Source organism: Emys orbicularis, chromosome 4 (genome assembly GCF_028017835.1).
Source record: "Emys orbicularis isolate rEmyOrb1 chromosome 4, rEmyOrb1.hap1, whole genome shotgun sequence".
Classification (NCBI taxonomy): domain Eukaryota; kingdom Metazoa; phylum Chordata; order Testudines; family Emydidae; genus Emys; species Emys orbicularis.
In genome coordinates, this window is record NC_088686.1 from 143,048,879 (window position 1) to 143,064,659 (window position 15,781).

The 15,781-nt window shown below is 52.0% G+C and overlaps 1 protein-coding gene across 1 annotated transcript; it reads right to left on the reverse strand.

The window, feature by feature from the left end:
• Positions 1–2,074: 2,074 nt before the first annotated feature.
• KLHDC8A (kelch domain containing 8A) lies at positions 2,075–15,309 on the reverse strand. Its single transcript, XM_065404168.1, has 5 exons — positions 14,934–15,309; positions 9,219–9,383; positions 5,016–5,231; positions 3,688–3,789; positions 2,075–2,268 (listed from the first exon to the last, which is right to left on the reverse strand). Exons 1-5 carry the CDS (start codon positions 15,307–15,309, stop codon positions 2,075–2,077), a joined length of 1,053 nt encoding a protein of 350 aa, XP_065260240.1.
• Positions 15,310–15,781: the final 472 nt, after the last annotated feature.

Sequence of the window (15,781 nt, forward strand, 5' to 3'; positions counted from 1 at the left end):
GGGATTTCCTTCTGAGAACCGTGCAGGCCAGCCACCGGGAGAAGCACAAGGACTGTTTTAGAACATGGTGACAGCACAGCTGGTAGGAGAAAACGAACCCCCCTTCTCTGTTCTGATCAGGGAAGCGCTCCCTGCTAGCAGCCGGCTTGTCCCATGGCTCTGCCCACTGCAGTGTGGCCAGGGGATTAGCATGGGCAGCTATGTCTGCCTGCCCAGGGAGAGCCTGGCTTTGTTCTCATCGACCAAGCCTGTCACCGGAGCGCTTGCCCCATCACAAATAACGTTGACAACCACTGGGTTCTTTCAAAGGCAGGAAGCACGGAAGGGTCTTAGGCGGTTTACACCTGCGATTGGCTCTGGCTAAGCTGCCAGGCAGCTTCCTCCCCCCCACCCCCCGCCCTGCAGCTACACCCTGGCTTGTTCTGCACAGGATGGGGAGGGATGTTCACTGGTAAATCCCAGTTTCCTCCAAGGCGAATGACTTTATTAAGGAATGTAGACAATAAGCCAGCGAGGCTGGTGGCTGCAGCAGCGTGAAGGCTGCCCTAGTGCAGGGCCTTCAATGTCAGTCTGTACGCTTGCTAGCGACAATAAGAATTTCCCAGGCTGGCTCCCCCTCCCTTTAGTCCATGCCCCAGCTTTGCAGCTCCCCAGTTTGATCCCTCTGTAGCAGGGAGGAACCTACAGAATCTCTCAGCGAATACAGGTTTTAATTGTGCTGCTGCTATGAGCAAGAATCGCAACCCATCCATCAAAGAGCATTTGGCCACAAACCACAGATACAAATTTAAACAAAACCAAGGAAAAGGAAGAGACCACTGTTGCATTCTGGCTTCTCTGTGGGACGCGTGTACGTAGAGGTGGGTCCAAAGCCATCCCCTAAACTCTCGGGGTGTTGGAAATCCAAAGTTAGCTCGGGGTCAAGGTTTTGCAAATGGTCTTTTATCTGTGAAGTGAACCAAAGTGAAATCCTGGATCTGAACACCCCGGAGCATCATGGGCATTAAAATCCCGACCTGGAACCAGATCTGAATGTTGCAGCTCGGCCCCATCTCTGTGTCGGAACGAGTGAAGGCAGGTCTGCCTGTTCTATGCTAAATGCAGAATCATCCATTTGCTTCAAACAGTCCTCATACTAGCCCTCCATGCCTCCATCTGTCAGAGCACGCCCAGGAGTGCTGGCAACGCTTGGCTTCAGCTCCGGGCACAAGCCATGGGCAAAATCTACAAGTTAATGGGCAATGAAGTTGCTGTCAATCCAGACATTGGACTGGCTCCTCTCTGGCTGATGGCGCTCACCATCCATTCTAGCTTATATGATTAGGAAGTTCCCCTGTAGCTCGCCAAGGGATTCTGCGCCGGGAGGGATGTCTTGCACCCTGGGTGCTTGGCAAGCATAATGTCACATCAGAACAGGAAGGCTGGTTCCACCCAAACAATGGAGTCAGTGGGGTTTCTTTAACCAGCGTGTCTGGCTACACAGGGTTTTCATGTGAGCGCTGCAGCTCTGAGCCATGGTTAGAGAAGCATAGTAGAGTATGAGGACGTAGCCCCGGCATACCCTGATCTAAAGGGTCCTTTCCCAATGGCGGGGGACACGATGTTCCGGCTCCATGGGGCGCTTTTCTCAGCCAAGCTCCTTCTTGGACCTTTGCACGTGGTCAGAGTGGATCCCCCCCAACCAAAGTGCTCCTCCTAGGCTGGTCAATCTCCTGCACTGCGGTACAAGGCTGGTGCGTTCTTCAGCAATTTGGGGCTGGCATAGGACTGAGGGGTCCTGGATGGAGGTGGAGATGAAGGGGTGATGCCCCTGGGTACCGAGACTGGCTAATAGACGATCAGGAGCCCCTGCTGGCCAACAGCTTCAGAGCAGTGTTAGCTTCAGAGGTGTGCGCACGAGGGTGGGGTGCTGCCTACCTTCCCCGGGATGTCCTGTGAAGGCAGCTAGAGGTGCAGCAGGAGAGAGCAGCGTGCAAACTACGCGAGGCTGATCCTGACAGCATCACTGCCACTGCCACTTTCCCAGGACCTCAGAGCTGGACCTGCCAGGGGGTGGGAATTGGAAAGGGGGTGGCTAGGAGTCAGAGACGCACAGTGCCTCCACTGCATCACTCAAGCCCTGGTTCACTCCGCCAACGGCCAGCAGGCAGTTCTTCACCACAATGCTGGAGCAGGTGCAGCGGGGGGTCGGCATGGGTGGCAGGCTCTCCCATTTGTTCTTCCCTGGGTGGAAGGCTTCAGCTGACTCTAGAACCGTTGGCTGGTTCCCTGAAAGAGCCAAAGTGGGGTGGCGGGGAGGAGGGGAGGCAGGGAGGGGAGGAAAAGCAAAAGTGTTGTGGAGACAGGATAAATATATAAAAATAATGGGGGGGAAATCAGATTTGAGCAGAAAAGAAATTTGGGGCAATGATCCAAAAGCAGAAATGGCCTCATTCTGTCATCTCTTCCCCCCACCTCCCATGAGGATGCTACATAGAACAAAGACTTCTCTGGGTGGTCATGCAGAACCCAAGGTGATACCTGCCAGCTCCTGCTCACGCTCCTGCTTCCAGTCTTGCTCACTCTGTTCTTTGTGTTAATCATACAAATAAAAATAACACCTAGCTCTTATGTAGCGCTTTTCAGCCATGTATCTCAAAGCAGCACTTTACAAGGGAGGCCAGTATCCTTAGCCCCACTGCGGGAAACTGAGGTACAGGAAGGGAAGCAACAAGAACTTGCATTGAATAATGTCTTTCTTTTCAAGTATTGCAGGACACAGAAACCAGAGCCTGCTGCAAGCTGCAGCTTATAGTGACTGGTCTGCCCCCTGCTGTCCAAAATGGGTGACGACCTCTAGTCTCTGCAGCTGCACCAGGCGGGCACCCTTACTCTACAATAGCAGCTGTGCCACACTAGCTCCTCAGGACCCACGATGCCCTTCCAGCCCTGGTCCGGCCCGGGATGGAGTTGCTGTTTTGGACTCTTGTTAAGGCTGCAGTCAGCAGCTAGAAGGTGCCATGCAGTGAACCCCCTGCACCATCCCTCACAACTACCCAGGAAGAAACAACTACCATGAAGGATGGCTCCCAAACACCCAGCAGCGACAATATGAATTTGTGGGGCAGGGCGTGAACTCTTGCACAGGCATCTCCGAATGGGAGTGGAAGCTCGCAGGTAATGCGTTACCCAGAACTCGAGGGAGGGATGGAAAAGAGATTTGTACCTCACAAGTATCGCATGAGACAGAAGATTTCAGCCTTGATTTTCATAAGTGACTATTGATTTCGGATGGCTCCATTTTTGGGTGCCCAACTTAAGATACCCAAAAGAGGCTTCATTTTCAGAAGGCAGGTACTCAACAGAAAAATCAGGCCCCTTCCAGGGTCCTGTGCTGGGCAGCCAAAAATGCAGCCACCCAAAATCAATAGGGACCTGTGAAAGTCTTGCCCAATTCAGGTGAGATTTCCCAAAGTGCCTGAATGACACAGGAGACTAATGGGGAGATTTTCATAGCTTCGCGTGGCAGTTAGACACCTAACTCCCATTGAAAGTCAACCTGCCTTTGAAAATCTCCCTAAGGCTCACTGAAAGTTAATGGGATTTGGGCTCTGAGGTGCTTAAGTTACTTTTGAAAATGGGGCTTAGGCTCCTAAGTCACTTCAGTGCTTTTGGAAAGGTTACCCTTCACCTCCAGTTGTTCCTCACCTAGCCCCCCGGCCACGATGACCCTTCCTTTCAAGTAGCCAGCGACAAAGTCCGCTCGCCTTTTCTTTAGGAAGGAGGAGCGTTCCATCTTCATCCAGCCACCTGAGGAGAGAAAGGACAGACAGACGAACCGTGCTAAACTCAGCGGTTCACCACACTCCTGGTGAAACTCAGTGGTTTGTCGGGGAGTTTTGCTCAGAATCTTTGGTTCTGTTTGAACCCCAGACACAGAGTCAAAAGTCACTGGGAGGGGTACTAAATTCACACGGGGTGACGACCTCTAGTCTCTGCAGCTGCACCAGGTGGCACCCTTACCCTACAATAGCAGCTGTGCCACACTAGCTCCTCAGGACCCACGATGCCCTTCCAGCCCTGGTCTGGCCCGGGATGGAGTTGCTGTTTTGGACTCTTGTTAAGGCTGCAGTCAGCAGCTAGAAGGTGCCATGCAGTGAACCCCCTGCACCATCCCTCACAACTACCCAGGAAGAAACAACTACCATGAAGGATGGCTCCCAAACACCCACGGGGTGAAGTTAGAGATGGACCTGAGCCAAAATCCCAGCCAAGCACTGGGTGTTTGAAATCTGAGCTCAGAAGAGGATACTGATTTTGCAAAAGGCCCTTGTCCTACCTTTACAACAGGCAGAACTGAACCTTGGATCCAAACTGTGGGCTGCTGGAAAATCTGGATTCAGATTTTACAGCCTGTGCCCATCTCCAGAAAGTTGGCATGAACATCCTCTCCCTTGCCAAGCAAAACTCTTGCATTTCACACTAGCCCAGACACACCAGCAAGCCAGGGGAAACCAAGGCCCTGCTTGGGGTTTCCTTACTGAAGGGAGAACAGCTGAGATTCAATGTGCTCCATGCAGATCTTACCTGTGTACAAACAGGTGCAGCACAACTAAACCAACGACTGCTGGCCTCTCCACCTCCATAAAGCCTGTTTGCCTGGCATTGCCCTGGCTTGTATAAGCCTATGTCACAGCTGGCCAGGGTCTCTCAGGGCAGTGTCCAGGAGAGAGTTTGGTATTAGAGCCAGCTGCCTGGACAATGGGTTTGCCACCCGCAGGCTGCGTGGCTAGTTTGCTTTTTTACTATTGATGGCATTCCTTCTGCAGAGCTGGGTGCGAGCAATCCGCAGTCAATCCTGCAGGAGGCAGCGTGCCTCAACCCTCAACAAAGCCAATGGGAGCTGCAGATCCCTCTCAGCCCACCTATGTATAGCTCTAGCTGTGTGTCTTTAAGCCTTTGTTGACTTAAAAGATATTGCCCTTCATATCACACAGACTCTTCACCTGCAAGCATTGATCCTGACGGGCACCCACCTTGCTCAATGTCAAACACATCCACAGTCTTCATGAACTTGGGCTGCCGGTACAGCCTGCCCTGCCGCAGCCCCCCGAGGCTGAAGAGGTTGTTCTCCGTGGGCACGAAGCTGGAGAAGGCCCTTTTGCTGGGGATGCTGGGGAACTTGGTCCATGACCTGGTCTCTGTGTCGAAGACCTCGAAGGCATTGATGGCGTATTTGGACTGCCTCCCACCTGGGACAGACATGGGGACAGAAGCATCCCAGGGCAGGGTCAGTTTGTCAGTTAGCTGCCTCCAGGATCTGGGAGAAGCACAGACTAACTGGGAGTAACTTACCTGGCAGTTGAAATGAGTGTGGCAGGTTTCAGACAATACAGAACCATACGACGGAACTTAGGTAACCACCTTATTATTATTTCCCTTATCCTCCCTCCTCTGCTTTCATCTGCCACACTCACTGGATGTGTCTAAGGGTACATCTATACTTACCTCCGGGTCCGGCGGTAAGCAATCGATCTTCTGGGATCGATTTATCGCGTCTTGTCTAGACGCGATAAATCGATCCTGGATCGATCCCGGAAGTGCTCGCCGTCGACGCCGGTACTCCTGCTCCGCGAGAGGAGTACGCGGAGTCGACGGGGGAGCCTGCCTGCCGCGTCTGGACCCGCGGTAAGTTCGAACTAAGGTACTTCGACTTCAGCTACGTTATTCACATAGCTGAAGTTGCGTATCTTAGTTCGAAGTGGGGGGTTAGTGTGGACCAGGCCTTAGTCTTAAATTAGATTGTAAGCAAGGCTGGTCAGAAACTTTCCATCCAAACGGTTTTTCAATGGAAAATTGGGTTTTCAACTAAATGAAAAACATCAGGAAAAGTGTCAGCTTTCTGTGGAAAATTTTGATTTTTTTCATCGAAAAACCAAACACCCAAACCCCAAAACATTTGTAATCTGAAATGTTGCTGCAGTGCCTCATGGGAGCTGTAGTTCAGGTGCCTCATGCTCCCATTCTCCTCTATAGGCTAAGCTCCCTGGTTGGACTACATCTCCTATGATGCACCACAGCCAGGGACTCCTCTAACAGAGGGGAAACTGTGGTGCATCATGGGAGATGTGATCTGACCATGGAGGCCAGCGTATAGAGTGGAAAAGGAAAGAAATCCCATTTTCTGACCATTTTCTCTAACTGGAAGCTCTTTGGGGGCAGGGACTGTCTCTTCCTAGGTGCGTGTACAGCACCTAGCACAATGGACCCCTGATCCTAAGAGGGACCTTTGGTTGCTACAGCAATACAAATTAATAATAATGGTAATAAGCCCAGTTACCAATGGAGTTGACCATCTATCCAAAGCCACTGTCTCAGCTGTTGGCAGGGGTTGACTGGGCCATAGAGATTAAACTCTCCTTTTGCCCCTGGGGGGGGGGATCCCCTCCGGTCAGGGATGAGGCACAGGGCAGGGCAGTGAATGGGGGAAGCTTGTCCGTGCCAGCCCTGTAGCTAAACAGAGACCATCAGCCTCCAGAGCTGTCAGTACAGCACATTTCACCAGCACTTATTCTCACTAGGCAACCTTTAAAAATCAATAAACGAATCACTCAGTTCCCTGAACAAGGTTAAAAATGTGATTTGATGTGTGTGGCGCTCCTTGCCGCACAGCCATCACAGAGCCCAGCTGCTCTAGGACGACAGCGCATGGAAACGTCACTGCCACGAAGCTGGGGGGTGCAGAGGAAGGTCAGCCCTAGGGGGAAAAGAGTCAACGACAGGAAGTGGGAAGATAACATCTGAGGCTTTCAGGAGGTTAGCGGTGGGATAGGGCTGTACAAAAGCCAGTGGCTGGGATTTTCAGAACAGCCTAATAATGATTATTAATGATTTGCATTGTGGGAGCACCTAGGAACCCCAGGCACGGAGAAAGATCCTGTTGTGCTAGATACAAACACAGACCAGAGAAATGGTCCCTGCCCCAAGGAGCTTACAGTCCAAGTATAAGACAAGAGACAACGGGTGGATGCCGACAGAGATGGGGGAGCAGTAGGAAACAGTGGCACAATACTCTCAGCTGATCGACAGTGTTCTCAAGCACACCAGCTACCTAACTGCTAAGGAAGTTGGTTCCCAACTTCCATTCAAAATCATCATAACGGTTAATATTGTGGTGCTTGTTGCTGCCGGAAACAGAACACTGGACTACGTGGAACGTTGGGGTGATCTTCTGTGCCCCTCCTTCTTGACGGACTCTGAATTTAGCATTCCCTTGTAGGGGCGAGAACCCAAATGCCACAGCACTGAGCTAGTGCAAAAGGACCTGAAAATTAAACGGACTATGGACAGTAAGTGGAAATGATTGACTTAAGGCTACGTCTACATGGGAGCTGGGAGGTGTGATTCCCAGCTTGTGTAGGTGTGTTCAAGCTGGCATGCTAAAAATAGCGGTGTCGCCAGGGTAGCACAGGTGGTGGTTTGGGCTAGGTGCCCGAGCATGTACCCACTCGGACCCCCGGGTATGTACTTGGGCAGTAGCCCCAGCCGCCATCCATGCTACCCCGGCTATACTAGCGCAGGCATGTCTATGCAAGCTGGGAATCACACCTCCCAGTTCAAATGTAAATGCAACCTAAGGAGAGTGAAGTGCAAAAAAGGAAACAAACAGTAGGAATGTGTAACTGATGGTGGTTCAGCACTGCCAACTGCAACCCTTTTGAAATCACGAGTCGGGCCATCAAAAACCCTGAGAATGTGACAAAGTGAGATTTTTAAAAAATAATAATAAATGTTGTGGTCTTCTTATTTGCCTCCTTAGTCTTTAGGATTTATGTTTACAAATGCTTCTCTGCAATCATGTGTTCTGGAAAGGTAGTTTGATTTTGTTTTTTTAAAAACAAAAATAAAAGCTCAGAGCCTCAAATAATCACATGACTCCAGGAGCTGGGGCTTTAAGAAAAAACACCAAATATCCCAAGACTTATAATAAGATTACTAGAGTTGAGAACACTGGTTCATGCTTTAAATTCTCTCCTTTATAACAGTCTAGAAGTGCCATTAGTAACACTGTGAAGGACATTTTTTAAAAAGAATTATTAAAATATTCATTTGAATTCAACAGCCTGAACCTGAAACTAAATAGAACTAGACTTTTCCCAGCTTCTATTTCATGCAATGAAAACATGTCCTTTTTATGCACCATGCACTTCATGTTCCGCACGTAGAACAACACTGGATAGCTAGCACTGAAAGGTATTTAAATATGTGCCAGTGTAATCAAGACTAGTTCACAGCAAGATGGGTACTGCCAGCTCAGGAGCTTTTGCAATTCAGATTGGGTTCAGCACTGGTGCCGCCCATAGCATGGCCAAGAACTCAAAATGACAGACCAGAATGGCCTAGGCAGCTAGTACTTAATGGCAAAAGATGCCATATTATTCTTTTTATAAATCAAATGCAAATGAATACATCTATTTCCCGTTCAGGTGCTCGGCATGTCTTTGAAGACTGGAAATGTGCGCTTGCTGTAGGGCCTTGCACGCTGTGGGTGAACTTCAAATGCATCAAAGGTTCTTTTCTGTAGCAACCTTAAGAGAGGCAACATTGCCTGGGGATTTGAGTGTAGTCACGGCTCCTTGGTTTTGATCCAAGCTTTGCCACTGACTTGCTGTGTGACCTTAAGCAAGTAGTGCTGTACCTCTGCCTCAGTTTCCCCATCTATAAGAGGAGGATAATGATACCTACTCCCCCAAAGGGACTAGGACATCCTGACATCAGTGGGGTTGTGTCATTCAGGATCAGACCCTTATGTCTGTACAGTGCTTTGAAGACGTAAACTGTCTCTGTATAGACACAGAGCATTTTTATGGTTATTAAAGGCCAGGCGCTTGTGCAGGTATCTCTGGTCTGCAACTTGAGTGGGCAACTTATCTCGCTCATAACAGACCCAACCCTGAGCCTGCTGATGCCAATGGCCAAATTCCCACTGACTTCAGCAGATGCAAGAGCAGGCCTGGTATTTCTAATGGTGGCTAAACCCATGGGATGCATTAAAATCACCATTTGGGGGTGGTTGGAAGCAGCTTCCAGAACCTCCTATGAGGTTTTAGGTCAGTCTGGGTCTGTTCTAGGAATTCTCTCACCCTCAGCATTCACAGGAGCACACGGATTGGAGGAGCTATTGTCCAGCAGATCCCTACAGAAGAACAAGGAAGGAGGCAGCCAAGGCCCATCCTTACCGAGCACGTAGATCTTGGTGCCCCGCAGGAAGGAGGTGGCAGCGTACCTGGGCGTGGGCATGGTCGCGAGTGACACCCAGATGTCCTTGAGCATGTCGTAGTGCTGCATGTAGTTGTGAGGCCGCAGGTCCAGTCCCATCCCGCCAGCCGCGTAGACTCTGTAGTCTGCAGAGGGCAGAGAAGCAGAGGCCACAAGGGCTCAGGAATGCATCCAGATCCTAATTATTTCCTGGGACAATGAAAAAGACACTTGCCCTCAGGGCAATCTCCAGGGTGCAAAAATGCATGCACTGCATGCATGTGAACATGCCGGTGTGCGTTGGTGCATGCCTGGGCACGCTGCACTGGCCTCTACTGGATGGAATCAGAACTGCTGAACTCTAGGTCATAGCCCTTGTACTGCTAAGAGGTAATGGAGATTCTTTTGAGCCCCAGTTCAGTGCCCTCTCCACTACCCCGCAGTGCCGCTCTTCCTTCCGTGTAAACAGCACTCTCGAGAACCTAAGAGCCACTGATCTGTTCTGAGATAGATTTACATCCCTACAAGTGAGAGGGCGTATTTGCCCAGAGCACAGCTAACTTTGGGCCTAGAGCGAGCACTGTCCCTTGACACGAAGGATATTTGGGAGCCACCCTCTCAGTTTTCATGCGGTGCCCACTGTGCCATGTAAATCTTTGCAATAACTCAGACCAGGAGGTATTCTACTGTCAGGCCCATTCCAGTGCACCATGGCACTTGTCCTGGGCAGGGAAAGGGTTAACAAACCAGAAGCAGTTGCCAAAGAGGCTCTCTTCCCCTTCGTAACAATGGAAGGAATATGAATCCACCTTCTTTATCCCCCTCCCAGTGCACCTAGACAGATATTTAAGTACTACAGCAAATAAAGCACCTTTGTGCTCTGAACTGGAAAAGCAGCTTCACCCAAGGGGTGGGGTTTGTTTGATTCTCTCACCCAATCTGCTTTTGCCATCCTGTCTGGTTTATTCTGGGCCACCAAACAGTGACTGCAGACAGGGGCATCTGCGTTTCACGGAGCCGATCCTGTGTCGATCGGCCCTGGTCCGAGCAACTCACAAGCCTGAATCTCAGAGTCTTCGGTGATGTCTACACTGCAGCTGGGAGCGAGCCCCCCAGCCCAGGCGAACTCCCGCTAGCGGGGCTCGCGCTAGCCTGCGAAAAATAACCACGTGGGCGGTTCTGCTCGGGCTGGAGCTTGGGCTCCCTAGGGGGTCAGGTGGGCTCAAGACCCTGAGCTTGCGCCAGAGCCAGAACAGCCACATTGCTATTTTTAGCACGCTAGCACAAGTCTACCTGCCTGGGCTGGGAAGCTCGCGGCCAGCTGCAGTGTGGCCAGACCCCTACAGGCCCAATAAAGCACACATGGTAGGGGTGAGAACTGGTGGCACAGCGGAAGCATGTTTAAGAAGCCAGTCAGGGAGAAAGTGTTGCTCTCCCAGCTCCCCCAATGTCCATAGTGCAGAGGTGCATTACTGTATCAGCCCTGGCATTAATGTAGAAGGGTGTAGGCCTGTGCCCACCAGATACCGATAAGCTCTTGGAAAAGAGCTGCAAATAAATGACTGGGGAATAGGGAAATAATGCCACAGGGTCGTGGGGGGAGGGAAAAGCCTGGTAACACAGGGGCTCTCTGCTTTCGATATAGAAATGCAGATCCCTACAGTAGTGCTGCATGGGAGGGATCTCGAGAGATCATCTAGTTCAGCCCTCCGCACGGAAACAGAATTAAGCATGCCTAGACCTCCCTTCTGTGAGGGGAAATGGGGCTCATGACAGTGAGGACTAAGATCCTTGGCTGGTGCCAGATACATGCCTGAGCTCTCACACCGCCCTGCTGCTGCCCTATGTCTTGACTTGCAGCACCCCCTGCTATTCCAGCCTCGGGGTTCCCATGTGGAGCTCAGCCATTGCCCCTCCTGCTATTCAGTCTGGGTGTTCCCTGTACCCAGCTGATGCCTCACTGTCCTGGCCTGCGTCACAGGGGTTAAGGTGGGGGGATTGTTTACCTTTGGGGCGGTTTAGCCCCTGAGGGGGCAGGGTGCGAAAGGTGCTGTGGAGGAGCAGGCTGTGTTGTTTCACTCTGGCTGGGATACAAGTACCTGGCTATCGCTCCCTGGAAGAGGAGATGAGGTCATAGAAACAGATGGTGCACTCAAATTACAGAAGAGTCAACACAGCGCTCTCCAGCCCATACTTAGGAAGGGCATCTGAACTGCCTCAAAGCAGGCGAAGGATGGTTAGTTCTGTGACCCAAGCCATGGTGTCAGAGCCAGGACACACACACAAGGCACAGAACCAATTTGTTCATAGCTGACTCCCCGTCACCCACATCTGTCTCTGGGTAACAACAAATCCAGTCCTCACTGATGGAATCCTTTACATACAAACACGGAGGTGTGTGTGTGGGGGGGGATTTCTCCTATACAAACCTTCCAGGCTTTATTTCCAGAAATGAAATCCAAGAACCCAATGGCAGCAACCTGGTCCACAAGAGCATCCCTATAATAATCCCCCAGCGTATGCAGAGCAGAGCACTACTGAGCATCCCTACAGTAATAAACCAGTATAGGAAGCCCTCAGCAATCCCAAGCAACCCTATAACACCACACCAGCGTAGGTGCCCTCCCCCCGAGCACTTCTGAACAACCTTACACTAACAAACCAGTCTGCTCAAGGAAGACAAAATATTGTGGGAAGGATTTATGTTCCAGGCTTTTCTGGCCAAGCTGATCCCTGGTGTGTCTTTGTTTAAGCCAACAGACTTACATCAGGGATGAAACTGGCTCAATGATGGTAAACATTGTTGTTGTTGTTGTTTTTTAAATGCCTTGACAGTATCCTTTTTAATCCACCTAAAAACAAACAAACAAACCAACCAACCAACCAACTACTTCCAAAGAAGCTGCCTGGCGACTGGATCATGAACGCCTCTTCTGCCTAGAGCACCTCAGGAAGCTAAATGACCTTCGGGCTCATTGCATGAGAACACAGCTCCCAGCCTGGGGCTTTTTATCGCATGGCAGCACATTCCAAAGGAAATCAATATTCCAAGCCTCTGCTTAAAAATTATAAACAAGACGCCTAGATAGGCAAGCCAGAGCCCTGATACAAGGATTTTCTGTATGTCCATTTAATGCCACAGTATTATGAAAGGCAGAGGAAAGAGGAGTGTTTGGAGCTCACCAAAAGACACCTCCTTTTCTTGCACCACAGAATTTGTACCTGCATTTTGCACTCAGTTCAGGCAGTGGTGCAAATCAGAGCCCTTGTGTCTCTAATGACAGTACCGGAAGCAGGGGGAATTGGGCAATGGGAAGCATCAGTGCTCTCATTCACACTTGTGCATTTGGTTCATTTGCACAGGTGCAAATTTTGGGATCCGGCAGTTCTATCCCTACCGATGCTGCAGAATCCCCCTATTCCGTGAATAGCCCCATAGGGGTATCACAACCTGGCCCTTTTCAGGGGCAAATTGTCACCCTCTCTCCAAGGGAGATGAGGGCATTGACTTTTGGAAAATGCACCTACTGACACTCTCCCTAAACAGGCCGTGAGGTTCAGGGGGTTCACAATGGGGCCTCGGGCATAGGCGGCGGGTCATATGGGCCTGTGGTGGCCGGGGTCCACCAATATTCAGAGCATGGAGGTTCAGCTCCACCTTTCCGCCAGCCCCGTCCGCCACCCCTGGAGCGTCCCTGCGCAGCGGCTGCCTGCCACTCCCCGTGCTGCGCTCTCTCGTTGGCCGGTGGCCGGCTCCTTTCACGCTGCGCCCACCAGCGCCGCTCCACCGTTCCGGCTATAAGGGAGCAGGGCGGGCTGAGGCGGCTGCTGCAGTCTGCGGAGGGAGGAGGCACACGTGACGGCAGCTCTCCCACCTGGGCCCTGACCCTTCACCCATCAGGCCACTAGGTGATGGGGCGCATCCTCCACCACCCCCGGCGCTGGGCAGCACACACACAGCGCCGCAGGGGGCCGGTGGAGAGGGGCCCTAGAAGCCCATGCAGTGTGGTGCGGGGTGAGTGTGTTGCCAGCGGCAGACCCACCATCAGCAATTCCGGGCCCCAGGGCAAATCAATCAATAGGCCCCCTGCACCCCTCCCTCAGCCGGGGCCACAAGCCTTCCCACCTGGAGAAGCCCTGAACACGCCCTACCCCGAGGCGCCCCAGGTCAGCTGCAGCCCTGTCCCTGGAAGAATTCTGAAAGGCTGTTGAGCTGGGGTGGGCCTGGGAAAGCTCAAGGCTTTTCCCATTTCAAATCAGGTCACAAGGAGGCAGAATGATTTCACCTGTCTACTTAGTAACTCATTATGGCTACGGTAGAATCGGCAGCTCCATTGTCTGTTTCTCCAGAGGTCAGTGGTACAAGTGCCAAACCAGATAAAGTGGTGGATCCCACCCATCTTATGGCCCAAATGGGAGAGAGATAAGGAGCCTACCATCTCAGCTGTAAAGCCCTTGGAAATAAATGCCAACCAAGAGCTCTTTGTTCCTATTTGTAGCCCTTCAGGGAAAGTCACTAATTGTCTCTGCTCACAGATTCTGACCCATTTTATGATCCTTGTAGCTTGGTTTGCAGAGGTGCTAAGTGCTCATCACTCCTACTGACATGAACGGGAACTTTAGGTTTCCAGCATCCAGGGCCAGTGCAAGGAAGTTTTGCGCCCTAGGCGAAACTTCCACCTTGCGCCCCCCCCCCCCCAGCCCTGCAGCAGCTCCCCCCCCCACCCTGAGGTGCCCCCCCACGTGGCAGCTCCCCCTCCCCTCCCCCCCGGGGAGCCGTGCGGCAGCTCCCCACCCCAGCTCACCTCTGCTCCGCCTCCTCCCCGAGCAGGCTGCCCCCGCTCTAATTCTCCTCCCAGGCTTGTGGTGCCAAACAGCTGATTGGCGCTGCAAGCCTGGGAGGTGGGAGAAGTGGAGCGGCAACCGCGCACTCGGGGAGGAACGCTGTAAAAAAAATTGGGGGCACCGCTTTTTGGCGCCCCCAAATCTTGGCGCCCTAGGCAACCGCCTAGTTCGCCTTAATAGTAGCACCGGCCCTGCCAGCATCTCTGACAATCAGGCCATAAGGCCTTGGAAATGCACGTGAATGGGACCATTCCAAGGACCAAATTCTGCTCTCCATTCAATCCGGGATTGAAACTTGTGTAACTGAGAGCAGAATTGGGCCCTACATCTCTAACACCCCTATTGGCAACTCTGAGTTACAGAAATCCTGCAGAACTAGAGCTGGGCCCAAGCCAAAACCTGGGATCCAAAAGTCACCCAACATTGGGAAAGTTTGGATTCCAGCAATGCAGCTTTGCCTGTCTATAATCACGGCCATAAGAGTGCTCACCGTCCACAGGCAGAGCTGAAGAGCCAGAGGGAACCACAGGGTCTGTCTGGTTTCAGCAGCCTCAGTGAAAAGTCCTCTTTACAGTGGTTCTGGTCCAGTCCTGCCTCGTTTGGACATTGCAAGGACGACGGGTCTAGCTAACCCAACTTCTCCAACCTGAGATAAGGCTCATCTCGAGTTCTCAGTGCAGGGTTTGGGAAGGGGGATTGCTTCCTTGCCCCTGTTCAAAGCCCCCCACCGCCCCAAGAGTCTCTGAAAGCTGTTTGGCTAGATGCATAAGTTGAACTCACACCCTACCCTCCACCCTTTCTCTCTGTAGTGCCACTCCCCACACGCTGCCTAGGAAACAAATTCTCCTTGCCTTTCACCGTCACGGAGATGCCCATCGAGGCTTCCCTCAAGGAGTTCCTCTTCTTCCACTTGCCATCATCTATGTTGTACATCTCCACTATCTTCAAGGGTGTCTGGTTCATCCCGACCCCTCCTATCACCATGATCCGCTTGCCCAGGGTGGCCACGGCTACTCCGGCCCGGGCCGTGGGCATGGGAGGGAGAGAGTTCCACTGGTTGGCTTCGGGGGAGTAAACCTCGAAGCAGTTCATGGGGACTCCGTTGTCGTCGCAGCCTCCAATGGCAAAGACCTGGCCGCCTGCCTCCACCAGCGAGCAGTAGACCCTGCCGCTGGGGAGGGGAGCGAGGGTTTTCCATTGGAAATCTTTGGTACTGGGCACTTCCATTGCGGATCATCAGGGATGAGGCAGCATCTGTCCTGCCTGTCAGGGGGCTGGCTAAGCTGCAAAACACAGCCAGAGACAAGCATCACACACAGGGAAAACAAGCAGAGAAATATACAAAGAACCCCCACCCCCACCAGAGAGCTGGGCAGCCGGGAGCACAGCAACCCCTTCATGAGCAATGCATCTATTTCCACGCAGCCGCCCATAATGAGAGGTCCCATCTACCACAGAGAGAAAGAGAGAGAGAGAGAGACACACACACACACACAGAGACAGGAGCCGGTACCTTTCATCATGTCTCCATTAATCCTGCAGTTCCACATCTGCCAGAGCAGCTCACGCAGAGCCAGGTCCTAAAAATAAAAGGCACAGGTTGGATTCAGCTCGCTCCCCGCTTTTCTGAGCATCCCCTCCCCCACAGGACATTCCAACCGAGGATGCTGCAAGCTGTCAGCTCCCCGGCTCAGGCTTG

What these genes read in the sequence shown, in the direction of transcription:
- KLHDC8A (XM_065404168.1), bottom strand. Translation starts at nt 15,309, where the DNA reads ATGGAAGTGCCCAGTACCAAAGATTTCCAATGGAAAACCCTCGCTCCC. An exon ending in CATCTCCGTGACGGTGAAAG is followed by an intron (nt 9,384 to 14,933) that starts GCAAGGAGAATT and finishes TGCCCTCTGCAG; the next exon opens with ACTACAGAGTCTACGCGGCT. An exon ending in CACCAAGATCTACGTGCTCG is followed by an intron (nt 5,232 to 9,218) that starts GTAAGGATGGGC and finishes TGTCTGTCCCAG; the next exon opens with GTGGGAGGCAGTCCAAATAC.